This window comes from Apis florea, unplaced genomic scaffold (genome assembly GCF_048593485.1).
Source record: "Apis florea isolate Af1SG1 unplaced genomic scaffold, ASM4859348v1 contig_1615_pilon, whole genome shotgun sequence".
Lineage (NCBI taxonomy): Eukaryota > Metazoa > Arthropoda > Insecta > Hymenoptera > Apidae > Apis > Apis florea.
The window spans coordinates 1356126-1384072 of record NW_028256416.1 but is presented as its reverse complement, the minus strand read 5'-3'; the positions used below and the strand labels follow the sequence as shown (position 1 = coordinate 1384072).

General features: G+C 40.0%; 2 protein-coding genes across 7 annotated transcripts; one reads left to right on the top strand and one right to left on the bottom strand.

Annotated features, from left to right (window-relative positions):
* Nucleotides 1-318: 318 nt before the first annotated feature.
* Psq (pipsqueak) lies at nt 319-27895 on the top strand. 6 transcript variants are annotated; one of them, XM_086907013.1, is made up of 9 exons: nt 319-863; nt 12443-12587; nt 12859-13023; nt 23863-24126; nt 24240-24453; nt 24729-24884; nt 25394-25732; nt 25845-26295; nt 26475-27895. In XM_086907013.1, the coding sequence occupies exons 1-9, from the start codon at nt 856-858 to the stop codon at nt 26677-26679; spliced, it is 1947 nt and encodes a 648-aa protein (XP_086763139.1). In that variant the 5' UTR covers nt 319-855; the 3' UTR covers nt 26680-27895. The 6 variants fall into 6 exon arrangements, 5 of the variants coding, with proteins under 5 accessions (XP_086763139.1, XP_086763135.1, XP_086763131.1 ...); XM_086907009.1 differs by lacking the exon at nt 319-863 and adding an exon at nt 11778-12223; XR_015291747.1 differs by lacking the exons at nt 319-863; nt 12443-12587 and adding an exon at nt 16635-19221 and having other exon boundaries at nt 12881-13023; nt 25805-26295.
* LOC105736398 (uncharacterized) lies at nt 1972-4439 on the bottom strand. The gene is made up of 2 exons (XM_031918467.2): nt 3713-4439; nt 1972-2420 (listed from the first exon to the last, which is right to left on the bottom strand). The coding sequence occupies exons 1-2, from the start codon at nt 3964-3966 to the stop codon at nt 2021-2023; spliced, it is 654 nt and encodes a 217-aa protein (XP_031774327.1). The 5' UTR covers nt 3967-4439; the 3' UTR covers nt 1972-2020.
* Nucleotides 27896-27947: the final 52 nt, after the last annotated feature.

Below are 27947 nucleotides of genomic sequence, written 5' to 3'. Positions count from 1 at the left end.
ATAAATTTATAAATATATAATTAATGACGAAATTTTTTACGCGTAATGCATAACAAATTCATAGAATGACAATGATTTCTCTTTTATTCCATGCGATTTAAATTTGCCCTGTATCAATTGTTTCCAATGTTATACATACACGTTACGGTTTGGCGGAAAATTCAAATTTTTTATCAGATGTACGAATTTTCAATTATTTATCAAAAATATTGAATAAAGAAATTTCAAAGTTGTAAAGTTGATACAATCCTGATTTTTGCCGGTTCAACATTATGGCAATTCGTAGCGGTGGAAGGGATTCGCATGGACGTAGTGGGGAAGAAGGCAGATTTCCGTTCAGGGGCGCGTTTACGGCGTAGCGCAGCCGGCGGGAGAGGCGAAAGGCGACGCGGGAGAAGTGGAAAGCCGGGAAGAGAGAGCCGACGAAGGGAAGAATCGGGGTCCACAACAAAATCGCTTAATCGCTTTGCGCCACCGTCCGCAACGGAACACGGGTCGTCCGCCGCCATCACGGTGCCCCCTAGTGTGCATTTATGTCTTTCTCTTTTTCCGTCTCTCTCCGTGATTCGCTACGCCACTTCGTGCCGCGACGTTTTCACGGGCAAACCGAGAGTGACAACTGCCAGTCGTCGACGCAGTACGTGCTTTACGCGACGACTGACAATTGTCCTTGTGTCATCGCGTGAACACGCGTTTTGTGAAAAATCCTTTATAAGACATCTTATTGCGCGTAGTCGTGTATACCAAGTGTCATAACTATAGTAAAAGTGAGTGTCTTCTGCGAACCTTGGCACAGAGTTGCCAAACATCAGCCAAAGTTTAACTCCAGTGGTGATTTTGTTCGAGGGTCAGGTCATGGTAAGGTAAGTGCAATGATAAATTTATACACTACGATTGTTCACCCCGTGAATCATCGATATCATTACATCATGATTCTTAATCATTTCTTTGTTTAACAACGAATGCATTAAATCTACTTATTGTTACATTGACACGTCTTAAACAAAATCCTAGATATACATAATAATAATAATAGATGAAAAATGTATCAATGAATCTTTGAGCAATAGTTATTTTGGGGCTTCGATGTTAAAATACTGTCAATTTTTCACAAGCGATATTCTATACCGCGTTTACGCGTGTTTGTCTTGTATTGTTTTGACTTTCGACCGCTTCGTCTATAGTTCCGCACAGCTGGTCAGTCGCGTGTGCGTACTCGCATAGATGTGCGTGACAATGATCCACGACATTTAACGACCTGTCGCATTCGGAAAGACAAATCAAACGTCCCTCCACGCGCGCCTCGTGGCTTCTCACCATGAGGATTTGGAACAGTTGCCGCGTGCACGTTCGAATCGCTGTCGTCGATTACGGTAGGTCACGTGCACGATAACTGTCCAATAATCAGCGATTACGTATGCGCAGGAAACACTTATTTAATGTTTGCGCGTATAGTATAGCTGTATACGAAGAAAAACATGACTAGCATCTTGTCTTGGCGCAAAATTATTCGTAATACGCAAATCATACAACAAAGATTTTACAAAATTCGTTTTTCTTTCTTTTTTTTTTTAATTTTTTTCTTTCGCAAAGACATCAAATACATATTTTTTGTAATCATTGATGTAATATTTATTACTCGCGTTTAACTCTTTCATTTTTGCGTATATATACATAAAGATAATAATAGAGATATAGTATAAGTATTTATGTATGTTGTAATGATATCAATGATTTATGCATTAAATTTGAATTACGATATTTAAAGTGAAGAAATTGAAGAATATAAAAAATTTTTGACTACACAAGTTGGAACAATATAACAAATATTCATTAAAATATTAAAAGTAAGGTATTGAAAATAAAGATTACGATAAAGACACAGGATCTAAAGAAAAAAAAAAATAACGTCTCGGAGAATAGAATACATCTAGGAGTTTAGGATGCATCTATCATATTTGAAATCTATAATTATGCATAGAAATTATTTATTAAATCATTGATAGAATTGGAAGAATCATTAATAAGTACGCACTATGTACACCTGAGATTTTCTCCACGATCGTGCGGCAACCAACGGTTTACCCATACATTGTACCAGCGGTGCCGATGATAAAGAGAAATGCTGCCTAGAAAGCAGGTCTTGACTGAATCTAGGCCACCCTGATGGCGCGTACACATTCTCTACAATTTTACTGTTCCTTCTCTCGGCCTTGCCGCGTTCGTATCCGCCGGGAGAACCACGTATATTTTCTTTTCTCCGCTCTCTCTTCTTCTCGTCTATTTCTTCCTCTCTTTGTCGTTTCTCAATCCCTTCCATTCTGCTGTCAGGTTCTCTTTTCCTCTTCTTTTCTCTTTCTCTTTCTTTCCATTTTTTTCTTAGAACGATCCAAGGCTCGAGTTCCGGAGGGCGACTGCGACTGCGTAAGAGATAACGTTAGTAAACGCATTTAAAAACTTGCAAGTTAAATTTTGCTTAACTTAAAAAGAAAAAGAATATATATTATATGCAATCAGGTTTATTTACAATTCTGATTCCTCTATTTATTAACAATAACGTTTCAAAAAAAAAGGGTAAAAGAAAAAGGGAGTGTAAGAGCTATAATTTCAACTTGTACTATCTTTAAAAGAAAACTACGATGAGATCGACTATTTTCTCAAGAGCCCCAAGCGGAATCGCGTGTATATGACTGACAGTGGGGCGATCGAGAGCGACCTAGAAAGGTTTCAAAAGACATTTTCCCGTTCACCCACGTATAAAGCTGCCCTCTCACCGCAAAAGCATAGAGCCACATAACGTGAAACCTCGTATAGTAATTGAGATGGTAAAAGAGAGAGGAAGCGGAGAGACGAACGGATAAAGCCATGTACACGTCGAAAGTGTTAAGAACATAGGGAAAGAGAAAGAGATAGCTATAAATATAACAGATAGAAAGAAGGAATGAAACGCGATGGACGCAAAGAACGCAGGAAAAAAAAAAAGGAGAACTCGGGTGAATGTATGTTTCTCCGGACAGAGTATATTACACATGTATAGCACACGAACGTGTGTACTCGTATGCATTTGTGTGCAATGCTGAACGTACGTGCATAGGAACAACGGAAAGTACGGAGCATAATACGGAGAAAACGCTGGTAAAAGGAAAGAGGCCCCTCTGCCTGCCTTTCCAATCGAATCGAACGCCCCTCTCGCCTTTGTCATTTTCTCTTTGTCCTCGTTTTAGGCTTGCCGTTCTCTCAGAGTGCTCTCTTTTCCTTTCGTGCTGTTCCATTCTTTTTCAGTTTCTCTATCTCCTACGAAACCCATAGACAGATTCACACGGAATAACCAAAGAACATGGCCATTCTCTTTTCATCCGAGCCCTCTCCTCCTATTTCTCTTCCCCTTCTTCTTCTTCCTCCTCCTCCTCCTCCTCTCCCCTTCTCCTTCTTCCTTCTCTTCTCCATCATTCTGTATTCCCGTAGCAAGCATCGTACTCCCTCGATCCGTAGCGAGCATCTTTGTCGCACCACGAAAGAGAAAAGTACGGAAAGAGGGAAGAGAACGGACGAAAAAAGATAGAAGGAGATGACAAGACAAGAAATTTCTGTTGCTTCGCTCGGCTTTGTCCAGTTTCTCTCTTCACCCTCTCTGACTTCCCACGTAGCATCCTGTCTACCACCCTAACCTCTCTTTTCTTTCTTTCCTACGTTTCGATCTGCCTCTACCCACCTTTTCCTTTTCCTCACCGCCTCCTTCCCGTGCTCCCCTTCCTCGATAACCTTCTTCGTCACCGCCACCACCTCCAGCTCTACCTCCACTTCCACCTCTACCACCACCTCCTCCTCCTCCTCCTCCTTCTCCTTCTCTTTTTCCTTCTCCTCTACAATCTCCTCCGCTTGCTCGTTCGTCGTCGTCGTCGTCGTCGCCACCGCCGCCACCGCCACCGCCACCTCTACCGCTACCGCCATCGCCACCGTTACCATCGTCGACGTCGTCGCTGTCTCCTCCTTCACCTTCGTCCCCTCTTACCCTACTCATCGGAACCGATCTTTTCCGCTGGCAACCCTCTTGCCTTTCTCTCCGCGCTCTCCGTATTCTCCGTTCCTCGTTCCAATGTATACATACATATATCCTATTTCTTTGAAACCGCGCAAATAGAGAGGGCAAAAAATGTAAGAGGAGGAAAGAGAAAAAGAGGGAGAAGGGAAACTTTCTTGATCGATTATTCCGCCTTTTTGTTTGTTGCAACTTATTTATTATACGAGACGATCTTTCACCTAATACGGATCGATTAAAATTACGCGCGCCAAATTATCTTTTTTCCCAAAGATAATCGTTATTCGATTATAATAAATAATAGAAATGAAACCCATTATTATTCTTATCGTTAATCTAAATGTGATTTTAAGATATGTTAGCGAGACAACTCGAAATAGAGAATGTGTCGAAAAGAAATTTGGAATCATCGTTTACACGCGATCATTTCTAACCACTTGTCCCGTACGAATCATAAACTTTCCGTTCCACTTGGAAACAATTTAAATGCACGGTGTACACGCACCCGAGAAGAAAACCGTATTGCTCGGCGATTAATCGCGTTTAAAGATTGTTGTTCGACACAGGCAAGATCTGACTCACTTGCGTTATTCTACTCTTTCAACCTTCCCTTTCTCTTTCTCTCCTCCTTCCCTCCTTCCCTTCTCTCGCTCTCCCGTTCTCGCACTCTCCCGCCTCATCCGTTCATTACGTCCCTTCTCCATTCCCGTCTCAAAAAAGCAGTTTTGCCTCTTCCCTCCTTCTTTCTCCCGCCAACCTTTTTTCCCTACCGCTTCTCTTCCTCTTTCTCTATCTCCCCCTTAGATTCTCGCTCGCGTTCCCCTTATCTCCGGAGTTTCTCATTGTCTGAAAGGGCCATCTGTCCCCCGTCTTTTTCATCCTCCGCTTTCATCCCTCCGCTGTACACGAACACACAAAGAGACTCTCTTATCCGCTGTTCACCACCCTCTCTTCACCCTTTCTCCCTTCTTCTTCGTTGCTTCCGTTCAGCCGACTACTCCTGCGCATCCTCGTTGCTCCTTTCTCTTTCCTCGAAAACTTAACCGGCTACCTTTACCGGCTAAATAGTAGTAGTGCTATTGATAATCGTCGTCGGATAGACGGATGGAGAAAGAAACAGTGAAGAGGGGGGAGGGCAACGTAGCAAAATCGAGACTCTCAGTAACTTTGGCTTCGTTAATGTTTTAAATCGCGATCGGATTTTTTTCTTTCCTCTTTTTATTTAGAAGGAGGAAGAGGAAGAGAAGGGGAGGAGGGGAGTAATAATTTCAGCAACGTTAATAAATTTAAGACAATCGGGATTTGGTATGCGAAAAAGTATGGTCATATCAAAGCGAAAGTGCATGGTGAAGAAAATGTTACACGAGAGAGAAACTTTTTTTATTCATGACACGAATGGTGGTTGTTCGATAGCCGTAGAATCGAATGAACGGGAAAAAAATTGTGCACCCTCGTAGTTAGGGAGAAGAGATCCCTCTGGGCAAGCCACGTGCGACCTTGGACAAGTCCACGTCACCCTCTTACGTTGCACCCTTCGAAGGGACGCAACCCTGATCACGTGGATCCCGGGGGTGGTTTCTAACCCTCGTTTATCCTTGTTCTATAAGAGCGAAATAAAAAAAAAGAGAGAGAGAGAGAGAGAGAAAACGTACACTATATCGGCATATACGAAGGAAAGGATGCGAAGAACAGGTTGCGTGCAAGCAATACTTGTTCCAATACTTGTTATTTTTTAAAGAGAGAAATGTTTAAAGGAAAAATCGCTATGCGCGATTCGTCGATAACCGCAATATTTTAGAAATAGTCCCTCTATTAAAAATTGTTATTACCCTTATCACTATTGTTAATTGTTATTACTATATATATATGTATATAAAACGAGACGATATTACTGACGAATTACGATAAAATAGAATATTGTAAAAAAAAAAAAGAAAAGAAAAGAAAAGAAAAGGAAAGAAAAGAAAATAAAGTCGAGAAGATAATGAATTATTTTTCAATGACCGAAGGTCAACCGGTCGAGGGTTAATGTAAACAAGTTTACACGAGATGTTCCGTCAAATAGATATTCTCTCTCTTAGAGATTGAGGACGACGAAGGACGATCGAAAACAGTCCCGACATAGACAGAGGGCATTTTTCTTTTCTCCTTTCTTGCACATCTCCACGTGTCGATTCCTCCGCTCTCGTTTGCTTCCAGTGAAATTGGCGTTTCCGGGTCTCTCTCTCTCTCTCTTTCTCCCTCTACTTCCCCCTCCTCGATATCTCGCGGCTCGTTCTTCCTCCTCTCTCTCTTTCTCTCTCTCTCTCTCTCTCTCTCCTCTCCTTTCCTTTCCTTTCCTTCGAAAACGGCGTCAGAGGATAATGGGAGGGGGATGTAAAGGTGGTAGGAAGAACGGAGACAACATAGGCAGCCACTGTACAGTGTATACATGTATATACGACTGTGCTGTTTCAAGTGGTAGGGCGAAGAGGAACAGGTGAGAGGCCGAGAGAGCCTGGTTCTCTCGGAAAGGTGAACGGAGAGAAACGAAGAAACGAAGGGCATTTGGAATGCGGTACTGTTATGCCTTACGGTACAGACAGGACGGAAATTAGGACTGCTTCGACCGCGTTGACCACTCGTTGTTCCTTATTCTCCTCGTTCGTTTGTTTATCCTCTTTCTCTGTCTCTCTCCCTCTTTAATTCTACGCCTTACTCGTTTCATATTTCTACGCGCATACGAATGAAAAGTTCGCGAAAGTGAAGTGACCGGAAAATATTAACGAAACGATCGACTACCTTTCACCACCTTGCGTTCGATATTCCAAAGAATCGATAGAAATCGTTTCTTATGGATATACCGGCGATTCAATTGCTGTGACTCGATGTCGATGTTTTCTTTCGGATTAGAAAAATAGATCATTTTTGAAAAATCGATCCAGCAAGAAACTCGAAGCCTCGTTATTCTTCTCCTTATTCTTATATTACGTTGTTACGTTCATCGAAATCATATTTAATACGATTTCTTGGTTAAAAATAAATGCCCAATATATAACCTCAATAATATTGCAAAGCAATTTTCACAATACAAAAATTCCAATTAACAATTAATCATCGACAAGGATGATTCAAGGTTTACATATTTCCCGCGATATCACAACGTGTCGCGGGAGAGAATTCGAAATCCTTTCGAATAATTAAATTGATACGTCTAATGAAAAGGAGAGAAGGAAATAAATAAAAGGACGAGAAAAAAGGAAAGATGATGGAATTTAATCGATATATAGAAATTCGACTAGTTTCGGCGTTTTATCAGCCGCGCCTTTTCCATGATGGAGGAGGAACGAGAATATGGAAGCGAAACGAGGCGAAGGAAACTGTTCTGGAAGATTTCAGAACGTTCCCTCTAGAAACGCCGCGGTTCTGGGTGGAAGAACCGAAGGCAGGAGGGGAGAAGCCGTTTCCGCTTACGTTTTCCCGGAGAAAGAGCTGGTTGGTCGTCTCGAGGATGACGGTACGACGGGTACGATGGTACCACGACGACGAAAGGAAAAAGTCCGAGAAGAGCCGAGGAAGAACGTCGATAACGTTGGAAAAACGTAAAACGCGCACCGACCAGGAGGAAAAGGAAACGCGGCGTGTAGTATAAGGAGAGGAAGAGAGGAGAAAGAGAGGAGGGTAGAAGCTTCCCATCGAGCGAGAAAACCGAGTGGCTGGTGTGATGGAAAGAGAGAGAGAGACAGACAGAGAGAGAGAGAGAGAAAGAAAGAGAGAGCGGAGGAGAGGATAGGATAGGAGAGGAGAGTTGTGGAGAGAGGAGAGAGGAGAAAAAGAGAGAAGGGTGGCGGAGACCGTGGAAGAAAAGGGGCCACGAGAAAATAGCGTCTTCGCCTCGTGGGGAGGGAACGAGGGAACGAGTAAATGGAGCCAACGCGCGGAGAAAGAGGGAAGGAGAGACGAGGAGGGTCGAGAAAGAAACGACGAAACGACCGAGGGACAAGGAGGGCCAGAGAAAAGAAAAGAGGGAGATGGAACGAGAACGATACGAGGGTAGAAGAAGAGGGGGAGCGCGCGCTCGTCTACTCTCCACGAATGGCAGAGAGACAGACGGGGAAAAAGAAAGAGGATGGGATCCGAGGGAGGCGAGGTGAAATTGGACACAAAAAGCTCGAAGAAAAATTGAGATGAATCGTGGAAGGGAAGATGGAAGGGAGGATTCTCTGAAAGGGAGAGACCAACGCAGTGTCCTTCTTCGAGGCCGCGAAAGAAAGCGTGAACGCACGAGGGATGAACATCGTTCATCGATACGGTATACTATGGTAGTATATTATTGCCAATTTTAGTCATCGTTTAACGAGACTCGATATTCTGTCCGCTCTGTCTCTCTCTCTCTCTCTCTCTCTCTCTCTCTTTCTCTTTCTATCTATCTCTCTTTCCCTCTCTTCCCGTCTTTTTCTTCTTGTATTCGCGCGACTCGCCATTTCAAAACGCGTATACCATACAACCACACGGTTCACGTTGTTACTGTTGCCATTGCTGTCGTCATAGCTGTCCCTCGTGTCGTTATTGTGCTACCGTTACTGCTGCTACGAATACGTCGATCGTGTAAGTGAACGCTGTTGTGCTCTGTCTAGCTATCTTTATGCTCCTATACAAGGTGTTCCAACAATATGGGAATACCGGTTAATTGAAGATTAATCGTATTTAGAGGTAATTTCAATTTTAATTCTCTTTTGCAAAAATTTTCGTTACGTTTACGCTTTACGTTACCGAATTATTAACGAAAAACATTGACAGCCAATCATGAAGCGCGTAAACTAGTTAAGCTGCGACGGTAGCGTTGGATACGTGCCGCCGAACGCAAACAAAGTCCAAGCAACATGTGTCGAAGAAATAATTCTGTAACAAATATTTTTTTTAATCGAAAAAATTATATTGAATTGCATCTTATTAAGGAATAATGAAACTAATTAATTATTATTCGTATAAGATATTCGTATCCTCCTCTCCTTATCATCCTCCTCTTCCTCTCCCTTTTTATCATGCTCCTCTTTCTCCCCTTCTTTATCATCCTTCTCTTCTTCCCCTTCTTTATCGTCCTCCTTTTTCTCCCCTCTTTTATCATCCTCCTCTTCCTCAAATATGTATCATTTATCGTTCATTTGTTAGAAAAGTTTCATATTCTTCTTTTCACACCGCAATTTCAAATAATTCGTTTCGAATAATGCGCTTCGCGATTGGCCAGCGTTTTTTTGTTAAATAACTCGTTATTTAAAAAACCACAATAGAAATTTTCACAAAGGAAATTGGTTCACTCGAAATTATCTCAAGAATAATTCGATTAATCTTTAATCCGATATTTTTGGGACACCTTGTATATCATCTTTTTTCCATCACCGTATCTTTGCCATACCTTCTCGCGAGTGACGCGCGCGCTCTCGTTTACCGTGTCCCGCTCGAGTAGCTTAGCTTCTCTTTACCCTCGTTGCTTCTTTCACGGTCAACATTTACGCGGGGAAACGCACCGACGAAAATGCTTACATTCTACACTTTTCTATCCTGTATCCGTTCGAATTAAAACGATTTCGTAATTTTCAACTCGTGGATAAACAAGGACATATAACATTGGAATAATATTAAAATTCGTTGAAAAGATAGATACGGACTACGTACGTAATAGTGAAACGTTATCGATCGATGTACACGTAAAACAGATCGACAAGCGAGAAAGCGTATCGATCGATTCGCTCAGCCACAAACGATCAATCGCGATCGTTCCTTACATTTCCACTTCTTATTCTTTATTTCACAAAAAATACATTCAAATGATGCGATTTTTCGTTTCGTCGAATTTATTAAATAAACATAGGATATCGATGTGATAAAATTATAATACGTTGAATTTTTCAACGAGAAGATACGAAATTGTACAATTGTTATTTGTCGAATTAAATTAAAATTTCGTAAATCGATGAAAAAATCGGCACGCTTTCCGTGCAAGACAAGAAAAGCAGTCTCCTCTTTTCTTCGAGTCGCATTACATCCGGTTTTCTCTTAATTCGACCCATCACCTTAATCCTTCCTTTCCTCTATTTTCTCCTCGCACGATTATTTTGCATATTTTATTCGAATCGAGTTTATCTCACCAATGAATCATCAAAGTCTTCTTATGCGTAACAATTCGACAGAGAATTGTAACTTTATAATATGTAGCAAAAAAAATTCGTACGAACGTGTATATTCGAGGAATGAAAAATACGATAGTTCAGACATACGAGAGAAATTAATACAATTTCGTACATCCAATCTTAAGTTTGCATTTGTCGAAACTATCAAATTTTTTTCATATTTTTTTTTTTTCTTTCTTCTTCCAATTCTTCGTCCTCTTTTTCCAAGAATCAAATATAACTTGATATAAGAGAATTTAAACATATCAAACGAAATGTACAAAGAAAGGATGATTTATTTGGCAATACCTTTGAGAAAAAGGATATCGATCGCGAGATGGTCGTGCGAAGGGCATGAAATTCGAGGTCGAGGAAACTTGGTCGAATCGTTGTTGACTATCGGTTTGTTTATTAACATTAATTATTGGTTCTTCGTTACTCGAATTTCAGACGTGTCTATTCGTATCATACATGGGACGAGTTCGTGCCCAACTCTTCTCGTAGAAATCGTGAATGAGAATATACATATATAAAACATCGTTAAAAATAAGAGAAAGTAGAAAAAACGATTGGTAATTAGACCAGGTATATGTTGTGCACTATCTACGACCTTCCTTAATATCTACCGCAAACTAATTCCGAGTGAGTATTAATTAACACGTTCGAGACCGAGTTGGTTCAGACAAGAGATCCAGCATTTGTATCATCGATATCAATTATCTCTCGAAAATCATTTTAAAAAACGTTAGAAAATAAGATACATATAGTTAGTTTCCAAGATCAAGAAATGTAAATTATACTAGAAATATGAATTTGCGTAAAAAATCTAATCACCGATAATATGGATAATTCGAATCACAACCGAAGGAAAAAATAACCAAAATAATAACCAAAGCGAGAATAATGTTGTCAAAATATACATCGATTCTTGCGAAAGTGTTAATTCCGAGGGAACACGCTTCAATCCTTTTGCGATTGAACGATCGAAATTACTTCTATTCCGTAATAATAACGAGGTGATTTGTCTCGAGGCTTGTCGGTGGCACGGCGTATCCGTATGCGATATGAAACGGAATCGCGGACAGGGCAACGCTTGGAGAGAGAGAAATCGGTGAACGAAGAGAATCCGGGGGGGAATGGAAGGAAAGAGGCGCGAAATGAGTGGAGAGCTTAAAGTTTTTCACGTTATCGGCTCATGTCTAAGCAACTGATAAAAGTCCGTGTTCCTACGGATAGATAACGGGGAATGGGCCGTATAAAGAGTCACATAGATAGAGGCAGATAAAGCACGGTCCACGGAACAGGTGAATGTTACGAGACAGACCAACGCCCGACCTTCTTCGTCGCTTTTGCAGTGTCGCGTTCATATAGTATATATCGTTCACTTTTTTTCCGTGTACACACACACACACACATTGTTTATTACCGGCTTCCTTCTCGTTGTGTCTTCTTTTCGTTTTTCCCTTTTCTCTCTCTCTCTCTCTCGCTATCTCTCTCTTCCCCCTCCCTCCCTCTCCATCGTCGAACGGTTGTCGAGAAACGTTGTTCACGCGTTATATAGAAGGTTCGTTGTAAACGTTGCTCGTTTGTCCGCTCGTTGTTCATCGCGTGCGTCACTTGTCGACTTGCTCGATCTTCGAATCCGTAATTCATCGAGATCTTGTCGATCGTCGGGATCGGCAGACGATCAAACCGCGAAAGTGTTTCTCGATTTCGTTCCGTCACGAGGGCGCAGACAGGAGGCCAGTTGTTTGTTACCGCTTACCAACGTTTCGTTTATTATCTCCTTCTCTTCCCCTCCCTTCCATTCTATTCCGTTCCACAGAAACCGATTCTCTTAGTCAATTCTTCACCCATCTTTTCCTTCTTCCCTTCCCTATCGATTTATTCTCACCGCCCTCCCTTTATTTTCTTCACCTCAGCCACAAATACGATCTCTCCTCCCCGCGCTCCTCTTAGTTACTTTTCGTAGCTGTGCCGGAAAGGAAAACGAATATTTCATGGAGACGGATCGTTATTGGGGCGTGCACTACAGGTACTGTCCCGCTTTACGGATCGATTTAAAAGAAGGAAGAAGGGTTCCAAGGAACAAGATCGTGTCGTGGCTCGTCCGACTAAAGGACCAAGTTAGATCCTCTTTACGAAACGACCGCCGGTTTTCCCGATTTTCCCGATCGAAATTTCGCGCGGATCGAACCGTTCTGTTCTGTTTACCTGTTAAAAAGTGATCATTAACCTGATCTTTTTGTTGCAGCGGCGGCATGGCCGGGCAGCATTACTGCCTGCGCTGGAATAACTACCAATCAAACATGACGTCCGTTTTCCATCAACTACTTCAAACGGAAGCTTTTGTCGACGTTACCCTGGCATGTAACGAAGCTTCCTTAAAAGCGCACAAGGTAAGTGAAGAAATTTTCCGAGAAGAAATAAACATTAGATTTACCTGATCTCAATAATCGAGATGTCTCTTGAATTTCGATCGATCGAAATTCACTTTGCTAAACGTCACGATTGTTTTTTTTCTTTTTATTTATTTATTTATTTATTTATTTAATCGACGTAATGTAACGCGTTTGTCTTTTTTTGTTTCATATAGATTTAGATTGATGTACCGATTTTCTTCTATCTACATTATTGATCGTTCGATACAGCTTCTTCTTGTTTGCGCAGGTGGTATTATCGGCGTGCAGTTCCTACTTTCAAAAGCTCCTACTTTCAAATCCCTGCAAACATCCGACAATCATTATGCCACAAGATGTATGCTTCAATGATCTCAAATTCATCATAGAATTCGTCTACAGAGGGGAGATCGACGTTTCACAAGCAGAACTTCAGGTAAGAGTCAATGCTCTGTATACATATGTTTTATTAGAAAACGACGAACCATGTCATCATTAATCCTTTATTTTTTTTTTTTTTTTTTTACTATTCATCTCTTTTTTTTCTTTCGTTGTTGTTCGGTGTTGCATTGTTGTCGAGTCTCTAATTTTCTCATTTTATTTATTGAAATATCGTTCTTTTAATCACCGTAATAACGCATAAAAATTTATTCAGCGAAAGTAATTTGAACCTCTCACTTTCAAACCGTGACGCAAATTGACAAATAGAAATTGAAGAATAAAGAATAAACGATACAAAGAAAAACTTGGCGATACTTTGAACCGCGAGAATAACGCAATCGAATCGCGACCCTCTTCCCCCCTGATGTTGTTCAGAATGCTTGATTAAACGATATAAATGACAAGATGTTCGAAACTTTCTCCTTCCCCTTCCATCATCGTATCCTAGGTAAATACAAACACAACCCTTATAGACGTTTTTACCGACAGTGCAAGTAAAGTATTCTATTTTCGACCATTACTCGTTGAGCATTTGTCCACAAACTCTACATATCCGTCGGAGGTTAACTCACTTCATTTTCTACGAAACGATTTCGTCATGAACTGATTCCTAACTTACCGATCCAGATTCATTTGCTCTTTTTTATCTCTATCAAGTTATCGATAGCATAGATTCTTTCTGAATCTTCTAGATGGCGTAAATGTATCTATTTATCCATTGTTGTTATCCATGTTAACTTTAGATTTGTTCTATTCTTTGATTTTGTATCCTTCCTATTTCCGATATTCCATTTTTCGTTTTCTGTTACTTATTAACATTTTAAGTTGTTATATTTGTTATAATTAATGTAAAAGAATCTCACAAATATCGAGCGTTCTTTCTCAGTACGTTTTAATACTCTTTTTCAATACGTAAGTCCAGTTTTACGTTAAAATTAAATTATATATCAGAATTATATAAAATTAAGTAAAACATTCATCGATAACAACTTGCTTACTTGCTTATGTATTTGCAAATGATATTACAACTACAAATCAGGAAGTAACATATTAACTTATTATTATTGAATCTTTTTGTATTTTTACATATGATGAAGATACATACTGGTTAAACATTTGACTCAATACGCCATCGTATAACGAACTGACATTGCGATTCAACCAAAAACCAAATTTAAATTACTAAAAAAGAATTACGTGACCATTGACAAATGCTTAAGCAACCTATCTCTTTCAAAAATATAAGAAAAATATAACAGCAAAAATAGTTTTCACTCATATCGTTAGTTTTCTCATATAAAAATATTTGTTTAATCTAGTTCAATTGTGATAGTATTTATTCTTTGAACACACAAAATTTGTTTCAAAATTTCAATTTCATCACAATGAAAGATATAAAAAGAAAATAATATTGAAAGAAATTAATGATAGTATTATATTAGTATATTTTATTCACATACGTATTTGATTTATTAATAATATTCATAATAAATAGACAAAAATGATTTTAGGAAAAGCAATTATTATTTGATGTTGATTAAGATGAATGATCTCTATTTAAATTATATAAATAAAGAAATAGTGATAGTGAGTAGGATGAATTTGGATTTTCTGACATATTAATATGAATATGAGGAGAATTGGTGAAGGAACGAATTACAACTGTCCTCTCCCCCTCTAAGAAATACCGGATGGTAAAACCCATCCTTTCCGTGAACCTTGACGAGTGATGCTTTACCATCTCCAGCATCACGCGTCATCGGCCAGATATGCTTCGAGGTATCTTTACACACGTGTTGATTATTCTTCAATGCAAGGTTTATATCTATCTATATATCTATCTATATAACATCCATATGTAATATAAGAAATTATTATTGGTTTTTATAACTTATTAATTATTAATATTATAATATAGAGCACTGATAATATACAGAACTTTTTATTATTTCATAAATATTCGTAATATTTATTATATTGCACTATAATAAATCTTTGGAAAATCTGTCAATCTTATTGACAATAAAATTTTCAAAATAAGGCGATATATTTGAAAAAATATGGTAACTTGTAGGCGATGTTTTGAGCTTCGTTGTTTCGCCATTTTTTTATTTTCTTTTTAAACCGCTCCGTGAAGCAAAACGTGTTGGCACGCAATAATGCTCACGTCCCTAATCGATGTTGTTCATCCAAACTTTTGTACGTGTTCGTTTTCGCTTCAAACGATTGTGATTCAGAGTTGTAATAAACTTTAGTGTAATAAGCTTGTGAAGATTAATTAAAGATTAATCTTTTTTATTTATAACGATTCTTTATATTTTCATTTTTATTTATATTCATTATTTCGATTTCAAAAAATTGGCACAAAATTCAAAATACTGCCAAAGACAAAGAGAAATCCAATTTAATCCAAGAAAGGCTTTGTGTTTCATTTTCAGAGAAAAACTTATGAATATGGCCATGCCCAACGCGTGGTTCTTCGACTCGTTGTCCTTGACACAAGAATTAACAATAAGACGACAACTTATACGTATTCGTACATATATGTGTATCAAAATACACATATATTACTACTATTACTTTAAATACTATTTATTAGGATAAATCAGATCGCCGATCTTGATTTTATATTGATCACATTTGTACATCAATAGTTTCAATTAGTCTCTCGTGTCAGAAAATTGATCGTTCTTGATTATTGAATGCAATTAATAACAAAATCGAATTAGAAATGATGAGAAGAAAAAGGAAATAATATGATTTATATACTTGCTTATACTATACATATACATATAGGGCGAGTATCTGAGGATAGTATTCTCTACTGACCTCGTTCTCCATCCGTATCTCCTTTCTTCGACTTGTCGGCGAGAAATTCAGTAAGGGCTCCGCAACAAGATAGAAAACGGAAGAGAAATGATAAAGAATCAGTTACTTATTATTTCTATTATTACCTTGAATTTGATTTAAGGAAATTCATTTTATAATTTTTATAATTTTTGAATTTTTCGAACTTTTAATTGCGAATATATATGCTAGAGATATAATAAAGAAAATAATTCTGAGAAGCAATTCGATTGTACAAATTGTACAAATTGATTTAATCAGATATTGAATCGATAACACTAATCGATATTCGATATATTTATTGTATGTGTGTGCGTGTGTATGTCCTATACATGTACTGAGATTCAAAATTTATAATTCTAGAAAAAAATGAGATATTCGATAATCACGAATGTACGATTCGTTAGTTATTTACTGTACGAACTACATATTGATACATTGCAATCGTATTATTTCTTGCATTGGTGCGCGACCCAATCGTTAAACAGAAGTAATGAAAAAGGCGCGCCGATAATCATGAATGCCGATGCGTGATATGTGTCTAATTGGAAGGGTTACAATCGCAACCTGGATTGGTCTTCGCGTTTCTGGCCAAACCTGTGTCGGCTAGATGTAAATTAATCGTAGTTGTAACTAATAATTTTCTTCTGTTCCTTCTGTGGGGGACTCAGAGGGGTGCAAGTACAGCACGCCAAAGCAAGCAACGTAGCATGATTCGTACAACGTTCGTGATCGTGCTTTCTTTATTCCTCTTAATAGATGCAAACTAGAAGAAATGAGAAGAGAAGAGAAGAAATGAGAAGAAACGTGAAGAGAAATGCGGCGGAGAGAGAGGAAAAGGAGGAGGAGAAGAAGAGGCGGCAAAGAGGGAAGAGGGCTAGCGGCAATGTCGAACGGGGAGAAACAAGAGAATTCGCGCTTCTTCCGTCGACTTTAGACACGCGGTTTCTACAGTGGCGTGCATGCGTGCGCATAGTTGCACGTCATTCGTACATGCGTGTGCGTAGGGACGACTGGAACCACAGATTCCCTTTGTCCGCGCAAGCACTACAATTCGCGTCTCGTGTCCTCTCTCTTTCTCGAGCACTTTCCCTGTTCAATCATGCTTTATCCGCTTCTTTTTCTCTCTTCTATTTCTCTGTCTTTCTCATCTGTCTGCCTCTTTTTCTGTCTCGCTTCATTCGGCTCTTCCATCCTTTTTTACGGTGCTCGTTCTCCCGAAACTAACTCTTCCCTCGACGACGCATCGTCTCGCTCGTGAGTCGAGTTGCGTTGAATCGAATGGAGTCGAGTCGAATCGAGTCGAGTCGAGTCGAGTTCGTTCTATACAGGGCCGTCCCGAAAGACTGTTACTATTTCATTGAAAATGATAATAATTTGATTTTTGTTTCAAGATGTCCTTTACATTTTTATTACTCGAGTAATGGATTTATTGCTCTAAAAAACATGAATCAATCGAAAAATAAAATTTTAAATAGTATAATCGAATAACAAATATAATCAAAAAATATTGCCTTATATATATTTATTGAGATTATTATAGCAAACATACATATATTTGAGAGAAAAACAACTAAGATTTGTTATTAAAAATATTTTATATTTTTAGTCTTTTTGTTTTGCGTGAAATTATTTCATAACGTATATTATGTGAATATTATCATACATTTTCTTATTCGTAATTCACAACCGATTAAAAATATTTATTTGCTCGTACTTGTAACGCATGGAAACCAGGATCCTAACTTTAGGTATACATCACTGGAACGCTCGTCTATTACCCTCTTTTTCTTTCTCTCTCTCGTTCTCTTTCTCTTCTTTTCTCTCTTTCTCTATATCATGTATGCACGCATATGTATATATATATATATATATATATATATAGTCGTGTTCACACGAGTACATAACGCTACCTTTGTCGCGTCGAAGGTAGAGCCACGATCTGTCCTTTCCCGTTCTCTCGCGAACCTTGCATCTGTCTTCGTTTCGCTGTGGCCAAACGCGTCCTAGGTCTTCGTCTTCCACATTCCGTCTCGTTCGTTTCCGCACAGACTATATTTCTGTTTTCGTTTAGCCGCGGAAAGTCTTGCTCGCTCCCACGGGAACCACTCGTCGATGCTCGTCGCTTAACCGTCAGAGGCGAGCGCGCATTTCTCTCAAACACCGCAGACTTGCCTCTCCGCCGATCCCCGTTCCCACCCCCGTACTCGATGCTCTCTGTCACCCCTCCACCAAACGGACTTCTACCGGCCCGCTCCCCTCGCTTTGCGCCGCGTTCCACCAACCGTCCTGCCACCCGCCGGTTTTCAACCCCTTTCCCCGCTCTCTCAGGGACTGGTCAGGTGCGCTCGCTCGCTTGCTCGTTCCACGCGTACGCTCAATCGCTCTCTGTCCACCGCCGAGCACGCATCCCCCGCGAGTCTCTTCCTCGTTGTACGCGCTCGAGCGCGGATTCAATCCGTCCTTGTTCGTCGCGTCGGCGAATTTCGCGGCGTCCTCCGCCGCCGCCGCCGCCACCTCTTCCTCCTCCTCCTCCTCCTCCTGATACTCCTCTTCCTCCTCGGTTCTGGCTCTGGCTCTGGCTCTGGCTCTGCCGCTGCCGCTGTTTCCTCCCGCTCTTCACCGCGTCCTCTTCATCTCCTCGCTCCTCCGAATGCCGTGCGCCCTCAGCACGGAGCGCCGAATGCCATTTCACTTTCGTTGGGCTTCGCCGCGTAGGAGATCGGGCCCTGCCAGGAATTATCCTCTCGTTCTACGTGGTCGTAACCTCCTCGTACACGGTTTCGTCTGGCTTTTTCACGACGTCGACTCTACTAACGCCGATACCGCCTCGTTTTCTCGTCGTGACTTCTGCGCCTCTTCTTCTTCCTCTTTTTATTTTTTTCTTTCTCTTCTCCTCTTCCTCTTCTACCATCTCCTCCTTCACCTTTTTCTTCTCCTTTTCCAACTCCTCTTCCTCCGCCTCCTCTTCCTCTTCTTCCTTCCTCCCTTTGTCCTTCTGTTCTTCTTTCTACGTCTTTTCCTTTTTCTTTATTTCCTTCTTTCTTCTCTTTCTTCTCTATCAGCTATTCTACCTTTAATTTCTCTTTTACTTTCTCTTCTTTCCTCTTCCTTTTCTTTCTCCATTTCAATTCTTTCTTTATTTGTTTTTCGCTTTGCTTTTCTTTTTTCCTTTTTTCCTTTTTTCCTGCTTGTCGCATATGATCTTTCCTTTGTTTATTTTTCAATCACTCGTCAAATTTTCCTTATTCCTTTCTTTCTTCTTTTTTCCTCTCTTCCTATTTCTTCCGTGTACATCTTTACACTTTCAACGAGGGATCATTCGTCCACGGAATATTGCAGTCAGGTAAGTGATAAACGATACAACTTCCTTCGCACCGGAATGGAAGACTGTCTTGGGAGACGCGTCGCGTTATTGCTACTTGCCATAGAATGGGCATTGCTCCGATGAACTTCTCGCAACACACAGAAAGAGACAACGGCAAAGGGAGAGGGAAGAAAGAGAGAGAGAAAGAGCGAGCGAGCGAGCGAGCGAGAGAGAGAGAGAGAGAGAGAGAACAGAAGAGAGAGAAAAGGAAGGGAAAGTTTTACATGGATACACGACACGTACTACTACCCGCCGAATCTTGGACGGTCGTATTGTGCACGTGAACTATCGTGGTCGAGATATTTTGGTGTATCAAAGAATAATGTAATTCTTTTACATTTTTCGAATTAAAATATTGTTATAATAACTAAATTTATATAGTGATTAATTATCGTGTAATAATTTACGAAGAATACGAAGAAACATCACAATTTAATTCTTAGTGTCTTTCTCTTATCGTGAATGAGACAGAAATGTTCAGAAATTGATTTGATTTTTTGGATGTATTTGATCAAGTTTACAATATTCGAATAATCCACTTTGGAACAATACACGGATTACGATGCACGCAGCATCGATCAAACGAGTGAAGTGTCGTGCATGCTGTGGAAACAACATGTCGCGCGTAATCGTCACCCTCGATGATTTAATCAGAAGGCATCGCTTGCTCTGATAAATTCAACCGAATCAAAGTATGCGTGCTGCAAGTTTTGACCAGTGATATGTTAAATTTGTGGTTAAGTCAATTCGAATGAATTCGAATCAAGTGCATTGAATCCCGTTGGTCTTTCATCAAAAAAAAAAAAAAAAAAAATAGTGGCTACGTGACTTGTACGTTACAAAATTAGCTCTTTCAATTCTACAGCGGATCAAGCGATCTTCTGCGAATGAACAACAACTGAAGAGTAATAATCGAGTGTGTGCGCGTATATAGCTGCATGCGTCCACGCGTACATATAACGTGCGTATAACCTGCGTAACATGTATGCAATGTGCATGTAATGCAAGAGTCCTGTGGAATGTCTATGAAACTGCGCCATCCGCATTATCAGGCTTCTCTACTTCATATTCGTAAACATTCGATTGGTACATCTTATCTTGCCCTCTTAAATTTTACCATTAAGAAAATCGTAAACTAATGCATACTTTTATTAACTGATAATTAAATTCTCATGCAAATTGAATGATATTTTTGATAACATATATAACATATATAAGAATACGATATAAAAAAAAAAACAAAAAATAAAGCATAAAATTATTGAATCAAAAAAGAATTAAAAGAGAGAAAATTTAAAAATATATTAAACTGTGAAAGTAAAAAATATTTAAAATTACAGTAAAATCATAAGTATCGCAGGATTCGACATCTACTTGTTGTTGCAACTTGTTCGAAGAGCACGTGGTAGCGAGAGTCACACTTCCATTGAGAAAGGAGGTTATGTAGCGTGGAGAAGAAGAGAGGAAGGTTATGCTCGTGACGTCCGTTACATTATCAATTCCGTTATGACGCCGTATTCGTAATAGCGGAGACGACCCTACGACCATCTTCAGGGATTCCCCAGTACATTCTCTTCTGCCTTTCTTCTCTCGTTTCTCTCTCTCTCTCTCTCTCTCTCTCTCTCTCTCTCACGTCGCTTTCCCCTTCCTCGGTTTTTCTGCTCTTCTCTAACGACCAGTCTCTTCGTACAGGCATGGTTGTATAACGCATACCTTTCAACCGTCTGCTAGTACAATCTTACACGGACCAAGCCCCCAACCACCCCCTTCACGTTCTTCCTGTTCTCGTGAAACGTTTCCACGGTCGATCTTTTTGCGGATTTACACCTGTTGGACTTCTCTTGTCCTCCTTCTTTCCTCTTTCTTCTTTTTCTTATTTCTTTCCACGAAAGAACTTGAGTTTACATCCTTCTATCACCATTTAAAAATCTTTTGGTAACGCCTCGTTTACTTTCCAGTTTTCATTTGTTTGTTCTATTTCACTTTACTTATTTACATTTAAAAAGAGATACGCTAATTAATACATTCTAATTAATTTCAAACGAATTTTTTCAAATTTGTTCTGTATTAATCTCTCTAAATCTTGAATAAATTAAACATTTGTCCAGTTTAGCTTCGACTTGGATGAGAATCAATCGAAAACGAATACGAATGTTCTTCGCTACGTCATATCGAGTTTTTGAGTGGCGAGTCATTTCTGGAAACATTCGACGAGTATCTCGTAGTCGTTGTCCGCCGTACAAAAAATACAAAAAAGATAGTGTAGGTACAATCTTTTTTCTCTTGTCTCGCGTGTCAATTAGTCTGGGATAATTGGTCGGGCGATGCCCTTGAACCCTAAGTATTGATTGGTGAGGTTGGATTCTGCCGGTGGCTTTCCCTCTTGCCTCCGAACCGATGGCACCACCCCTATGCATCCACCGCCGAACCAACCAACTACCCACCCACTCTCTCTAACCCCTGCACCAGCACACGTACAACCCTACCCATCGCCCAGCGTCCGTGGTTCTCCAAATTGCCGTCGCCGTCGCCATCGCCCTCGCTCTCGCTCTCGCCCTCCCTCGCCTTCGCCCTTACCGCGACTATCGTCGTCGTTGCTTTTATCGTTTGTTAAAGCTTCGCACCTTTCCAAACGCTTCTTTCTTTCTTTATTCGTTTAATTGAATGCGGACAAATGCATTTGCATTTACTCGCGATGCAATAATCGCTTCTTCGAACATGAGATATCGTCACGATCCCAGTTCACGTCCATCGTTATGGAAAAAAATGAAAAATTATTTGTAAATTGTCAATTGTCAATTAAAATACAATTTTGCTTTATTAAAATCATTTTAAGGATGATGATGACCAATACATATTACTTATTCGTCCAATAGTGAAAGTTCGATCATTCTAGAACCGATAAATTTTTACGACTCGTCCAGTATGAAGATTCGTGAACATTTTGACCAGGTTATAAACGTATCTTCGTTCTCTGAATTAATAGACAGAGTAAAGTGTGAAAGGATGAAAAAGAGAAAGAGAACAAGACTCTCGGAACGAAACATGAGATATATGTATATACGTGGAAACGGTTGGAAGTCATATCGGTGCCTGTGCCGTCGCGAATGCTGAGAAGAGGATCGGAGGTTGGGGTGGTCGATACGGCCCTGGGGCCGCGACAGCCGCGTCGGAGGCCTCCCCATTCTTCCTGCGGGCGTTTTTACTTCTCTCTCTCTCTCTCTCTCTCTCTCTCTCTCTCTCTCTCTCTCTCTCTCTCTCTCTCTCAGTTGCTCACTCAATCGCTAGTTCGTTCGCATTTTCTCTTTCTCTTTCTCTCTCTCTTTTTCTCTCCCTCTCGATCTCCATTCTGTCTCTCACTTTCTCATACATATTTCTCTCCTTCCCTTGCCCAGCACTGTGAACCTAGTCATACCTAGCACCACCCAGTTTTCCACCCACGCTCCACGTTTCCAGCCGCCACCAACACCCCCCGGCACAGCCTAAACCCCTCCTCCACCTGAACCGCCGCCGCTTCCACCATCGTCTAACTCTTCCTCTGCTTTCTCACCCCCTCCTAGCCACGTCGTTACCGCCGCCACCGCCACCGCCACCGCCGCCGCTACCATCGCCGCTCTCATACCGCCTGCCTCTTCGCCGACCCCGCCTAATCGCACCACCCCTGCCTTGATTAAAGAACAGAGAACCTCAACTTCAACGCGAACTCGGTCTTGTCCGTTCGCTCTTTTCCTTTCGTTTCTCTTCCATTTCATTTATCTTCCTTCTAAGAAACCCTTCTTCTCGTTAACTTTGCTTCCCCACTTTGTATACGTTTCTAACCGTTTAGTGCGTAAACGTTCCACCATGTTGTCACTGTTGCTCGTTTCTCGTAATTTTGATTTTTTTTTTTTTTTTTTTTTTTTTTTACGTGGAGGAATATAGAATCATTTATAATTCGTTAATAATTTGTTTATTATAATTTGATTATTCCATTCGTTCGTTCCGTACAGGTGTTTCTTTACCACCTCTTCTCACCTTCTTCCCCTTCCTCCTTTCCTTCCTTGTTTAGTTTCCCTTATGTACCGGTTCAAGGTTAAGATCAAGAGGAGACAGGTGGGGTGAATGTCGTAGCCGCGAGGAGAACTGCACGATACGGGTCGACGCACCATGCTGGTGAATCGTCGTACGCCGAAACTGGATCGCGAACACTGATTTTAGACTGTACCACCGCAGAGGGCAATCGCAGGATGAAACCGTATCCGTTGAAACGGAAAGCCGTAAGGGCGACGAGATTTTGCCTAAAATATGCGAGTCTCTCTTCCTTTCTTCCCTTATTTATATTTCGAGATATACGTATATTAGTATAACGTTTCTTTCGCTTTCGATTTAATCGACGATTATTTCTTTCGTTCACGATATTTTCTCTATCGTAAAATATCTTGATTCCTAAAATTAATTTAATCATTGCCAATTTTCATAGTGGCGAAATTCTATTTAATTTTTTCTTATCAATCTTGCAATCCGCGGATCGATCGAGTTACAACACGTTTGTGTGCTGTCGATGTATGATCTCAAAGACAGTTCGAAGATACCGCCTGACCGAATACATTTGTTTACGACCATATGGTGTGTATGTTACAGTCACTGTTGAAAACAGCCGATCAACTAAAGATCAAAGGATTGTGCGAGGTGCCTGAAAGCAGAGACGGCCCACCCTCGGTAAGTTTGAGCTCACCGCCGAGAGAGCCTGGCACACCTAGGATAAATTTCACCAAGCTGAAGAGGCATCATCCGAGATACAAGAGGCCCAGAACGACGTTCGAGCCTCGTGCAACGGATTCCAGACATTACGATCGATACAAAGAGGAGGAATCGAATGAAAATTACAATTGGGAGCATAAAGAGGTAAGCGTTAATATCGCAGGGAAAGCTATGGAGAACGAACGATCACCGTTCTCGAAAACAGGCGACGCGATCCCATCACGGTCGTCGCTAAATTCGTACCGGATATTTCACAGACCCACATAGACTGGCAACCCGAAGATGAAGAGTGCACGGAGGCAACAGCGGGAGCAGTAGTCTTGGAAACTTGCCAACGCAACAGTAACAATAGTACCATCACCACCGGCAACACCAACACCACTAGCAATAATAACAATAATAACAATAATAATAACAACAACGGCGCTAACGACAACGGCAACGGTAACAGTGCGAGCAATAACAACAACGGTAGGTAGTCGATAAAGCGATACGGGCCCCACACCTGAAAAGCTTTTTGTTCCTTCGTAATATCGTTTTTTTCTTTTTTTTTTTTTTCTTTTTTTCTTTTTCACCAGCATGTATCAACTACTGTAGATATCTCTCTTCCCCCCCCTCCCTTCCCCGCCCCCATCTTAATTTCTCTTCGTCAACTTACAACGATCGTATGATGGATTTTAGGTGTGGGGCAACTTACCGATTTATAGCAACACAGAGGACAGATCGTTTTCACTTTAAATAAAAAGGTGACATGTTTTGTCATACAGGCCTCGGACATTATGGCCATCATCCGGATCCCGGTGAGGTTGACCTACCACCTGAAACTCAACCAACACCACCAAGTGCCACGTTGGTAGGCACTACGATTACCCATTTAAGAGACCCAGATCATCATTCCACAGGTGCAGTTGTTGGTTGTAGTAGTTGTATCGAATAGCGTCATACATACACTCGGTTGTACGATTGTTATCGTTATTCTTATCGGTATAACGATCGGGCAAGGTATCAGTGTTATTGTTTAATCGTGTAAACTCGGTGTAAATCGTATGGAGGGGATTAAAACCATAGTCGGTCATTAGACAGGGAGGGAATCAAAATAATTGGTCTAATCAGGCTTAACTAGTTGCGATTAGATTTACGTTGCTCGGTTCATAACAGCCCACGCAAGCTCGTTTAGTACGTACGTAGCCAACTTTGCCTTCGATGGCATTCCTTTCGTCGAACAACGTCGTCCACGGTGATCTCGATGAAGGCTATGGCGGTGATAAAAACACCATCTGGTTTGCAGCACTCGGATAGACGAAAATTAGAAAAGTTAATTGTCCCTATTCGCGATGTCGCTATTCGATATTACGCGACTATTTGAATCAACAACTGTTTGAATTGTATTTTTCGTTTAATCTGTTTACAGACATTCAAAATTGTGACAGTGTAAAAATCAAATTCGAAACGTTGCATACGATGGATTCGTCGGACACGATCGATATCGATAGCCACATGTCGGATCGGGCGAGCGTTAGTTCAAAGAACGCGGCTGATAGTGATAATATGATGATGATCACACCAGAGTTACTTGGATTAATGCCCTCTGGAAGTTCTGTTCATTCGGATTCAGGCGAAAATAATTCAAGAGGGCATTCTGGACAATCGAGCTCTCATCATCATGGCTCAAAATCATGGACTCAAGAGGATATGGATGCCGCTCTGGAAGCCTTAAGAAATCATGATATGAGCCTTACGAAAGCTTCTGGTAATTCAAAAGCACGCAACATCTTTTTCCGCTCGGCTAATATACTCGAGCCTACGGTTAGTCTGTTTTCAGCGTTCTCCTATTTAATTCAGTGGTCTCGCGATCATTTTAGCAACGTTCGGTATACCTTCGACGACCTTGTGGCAAAGAGCGCATCGGCTTGGCATCGATACTCCAAAAAAGGATGGACCTACTAAATCATGGAGCGATGAGAGTTTAAACAATGCGCTTGATGCATTACGAACGGGCACAATATCGGCGAACAAAGCTTCAAAAGCGTTTGGCATACCATCGAGCACCTTGTACAAAATCGCGAGAAGGGAAGGCATCAGATTGGCTGCACCTTTCAACGCCAGCCCTACTACCTGGTCACCCGCTGATCTCGATCGCGCCCTCGAAGCGATACGTTCCGGTCAAACGTCTGTGCAAAGAGCCTCCACGGAATTTGGAATACCGACAGGAACATTGTATGGTCGATGCAAAAGAGAAGGAATAGAACTTAGTAGGAGCAATCCTACACCATGGAGCGAAGATGCTATGACCGAAGCTCTCGAAGCTGTCAGGTAAAAATTATTCGTATTTATTTATTTATCGACCATTTTTTCTTTTTCATCTATTTTTTTTTCAAATATATAATTATTTATATAGTAGACATATGTGATGATATCGCATACTGCTCATGATATTGTGTGTGATTTTTAAAAGAAAGAAACATATCATTTAATTGTTCGTAATTTTTTAGGTTAGGGCACATGAGCATTAATCAAGCAGCAATTCATTATAACCTACCGTATTCTTCTTTATACGGTCGTTTTAAAAGAGGAAAATACGAAGAACCAACAGTTGGTGAGATATCTCAAGACGGTAGCAGTCCTCATTTCCATCAAAGTCCAAGCCAAAATCATTCATCTGCCGTACCGGATCAAATGCCGTATCAAGGCAGCTGAAACTTGCCTCTTTATTAGAATGGTTTAAGTTAATTTTAAATCCTCGAATTCCTTACTGCAATTTTGCAATCGATATTCGCTCTTTGAACGAAGCCAAACAATATGAACGACTATAAATGTCATTGACCAAAAGCGTGTTATATCACAGAAACGATTGGCGAACAAATTCTTCTCAACAACTTAATGCCGGAAGCAAAGACTTGTGGGATTGTGAAATAATACGATGATAATCGAAAGACCGGAACAAAAGTGAATTAGTTCCGAAAACATGATAATGTCGCGAAGAGTGACCAGATGATGGAGGAAAAATATATTGACGAGTGTGCAGTATTACAGATGGATCGTCATAAGCAAATATTATGTACATTGTATAACTGTTACGTCGAATCGGACACGTAGAATTTAATTATAATTTATAAGAATTATTTATAAAAAAAAAGTTGTACAGTATCGGGATAATACCGATAAACCTACCATAGCATGTAAGTTGCCGATACAATGGGCCAATATGAGAGAATGTTAAATATTCTACAATCGATTAGTAACTTCGATGTTTCAATCGATTTTTATGCAATTACCGTAATTTTTATGTCTCTTTAATCGATCACATTCTTTTAAAAAAATTACTCAATTTTATTCAATATCTGTCACGCAATTAATCCTTGTTATATACAATATCCGTTTTAATAAAACAGAAAATTGAGGAAAGAAAAAATATCAATGGATAAAAATAAGAAAAAGATTTTATTAAAAATCTTTCTGCTCATTCATATAAAGTAAACTAAATACAAATATCTAATTTTCAAATCGTTGTACGATTAAATTATTCTGCTACATCTCATTTACAATTTATTTTCAGAAATATCGTACATATATTTTCTATTGTTTTTTTCTCCCTTTACATTTTATGAAATTTTATGACTTTAAGAACTGAATAGAGAATATTGAATGTAAAAAGTATTTTCGGATTTTCCTAGAAATACGGAAAAAGAAATATGAATTAAGGGAAAGATACATCAAGTTTCCGGAAATTTAATCAATTTCTGAAGACAAAGATACTTTTCTTGTTCGACTAAACTGCCACACAATGTGTTACATCCATTAATAATTTGTCATGCTCACAATTATTATATAAAAACATATAAATATATGCTACTTATAAAAAAATATATGTACAGTTTATATATTTTAAATTAAAAAGTAATGCGATATCAAACTAAATGTTTATATTTACTGTCCATTACTTTATTATTTATTTTTTATAATTA

Bases quoted from the DNA above. Each gene is read 5' to 3' on its own strand.
- Psq (XM_086907003.1), top strand. From the start codon at position 18,529: ATGCCGTGCGCCCTCAGCACGGAGCGCCGAATGCCATTTCACTTTCGT. The intron at 24,454-24,728 runs GTAGGTAGTCGA...TTAAATAAAAAG, and splicing joins TGCGAGCAATAACAACAACG to GTGACATGTTTTGTCATACA. The intron at 25,733-25,844 runs GTAATTCAAAAG...CGATCATTTTAG, and splicing joins GAGCCTTACGAAAGCTTCTG to CAACGTTCGGTATACCTTCG.
- LOC105736398 (XM_031918467.2), bottom strand. From the start codon at position 3,966: ATGGTAACGGTGGCGATGGCGGTAGCGGTAGAGGTGGCGGTGGCGGTG. The intron at 2,421-3,712 runs GTGGGTAGAGGC...TCTCTTACGCAG, and splicing joins GCGGTGAGGAAAAGGAAAAG to TCGCAGTCGCCCTCCGGAAC.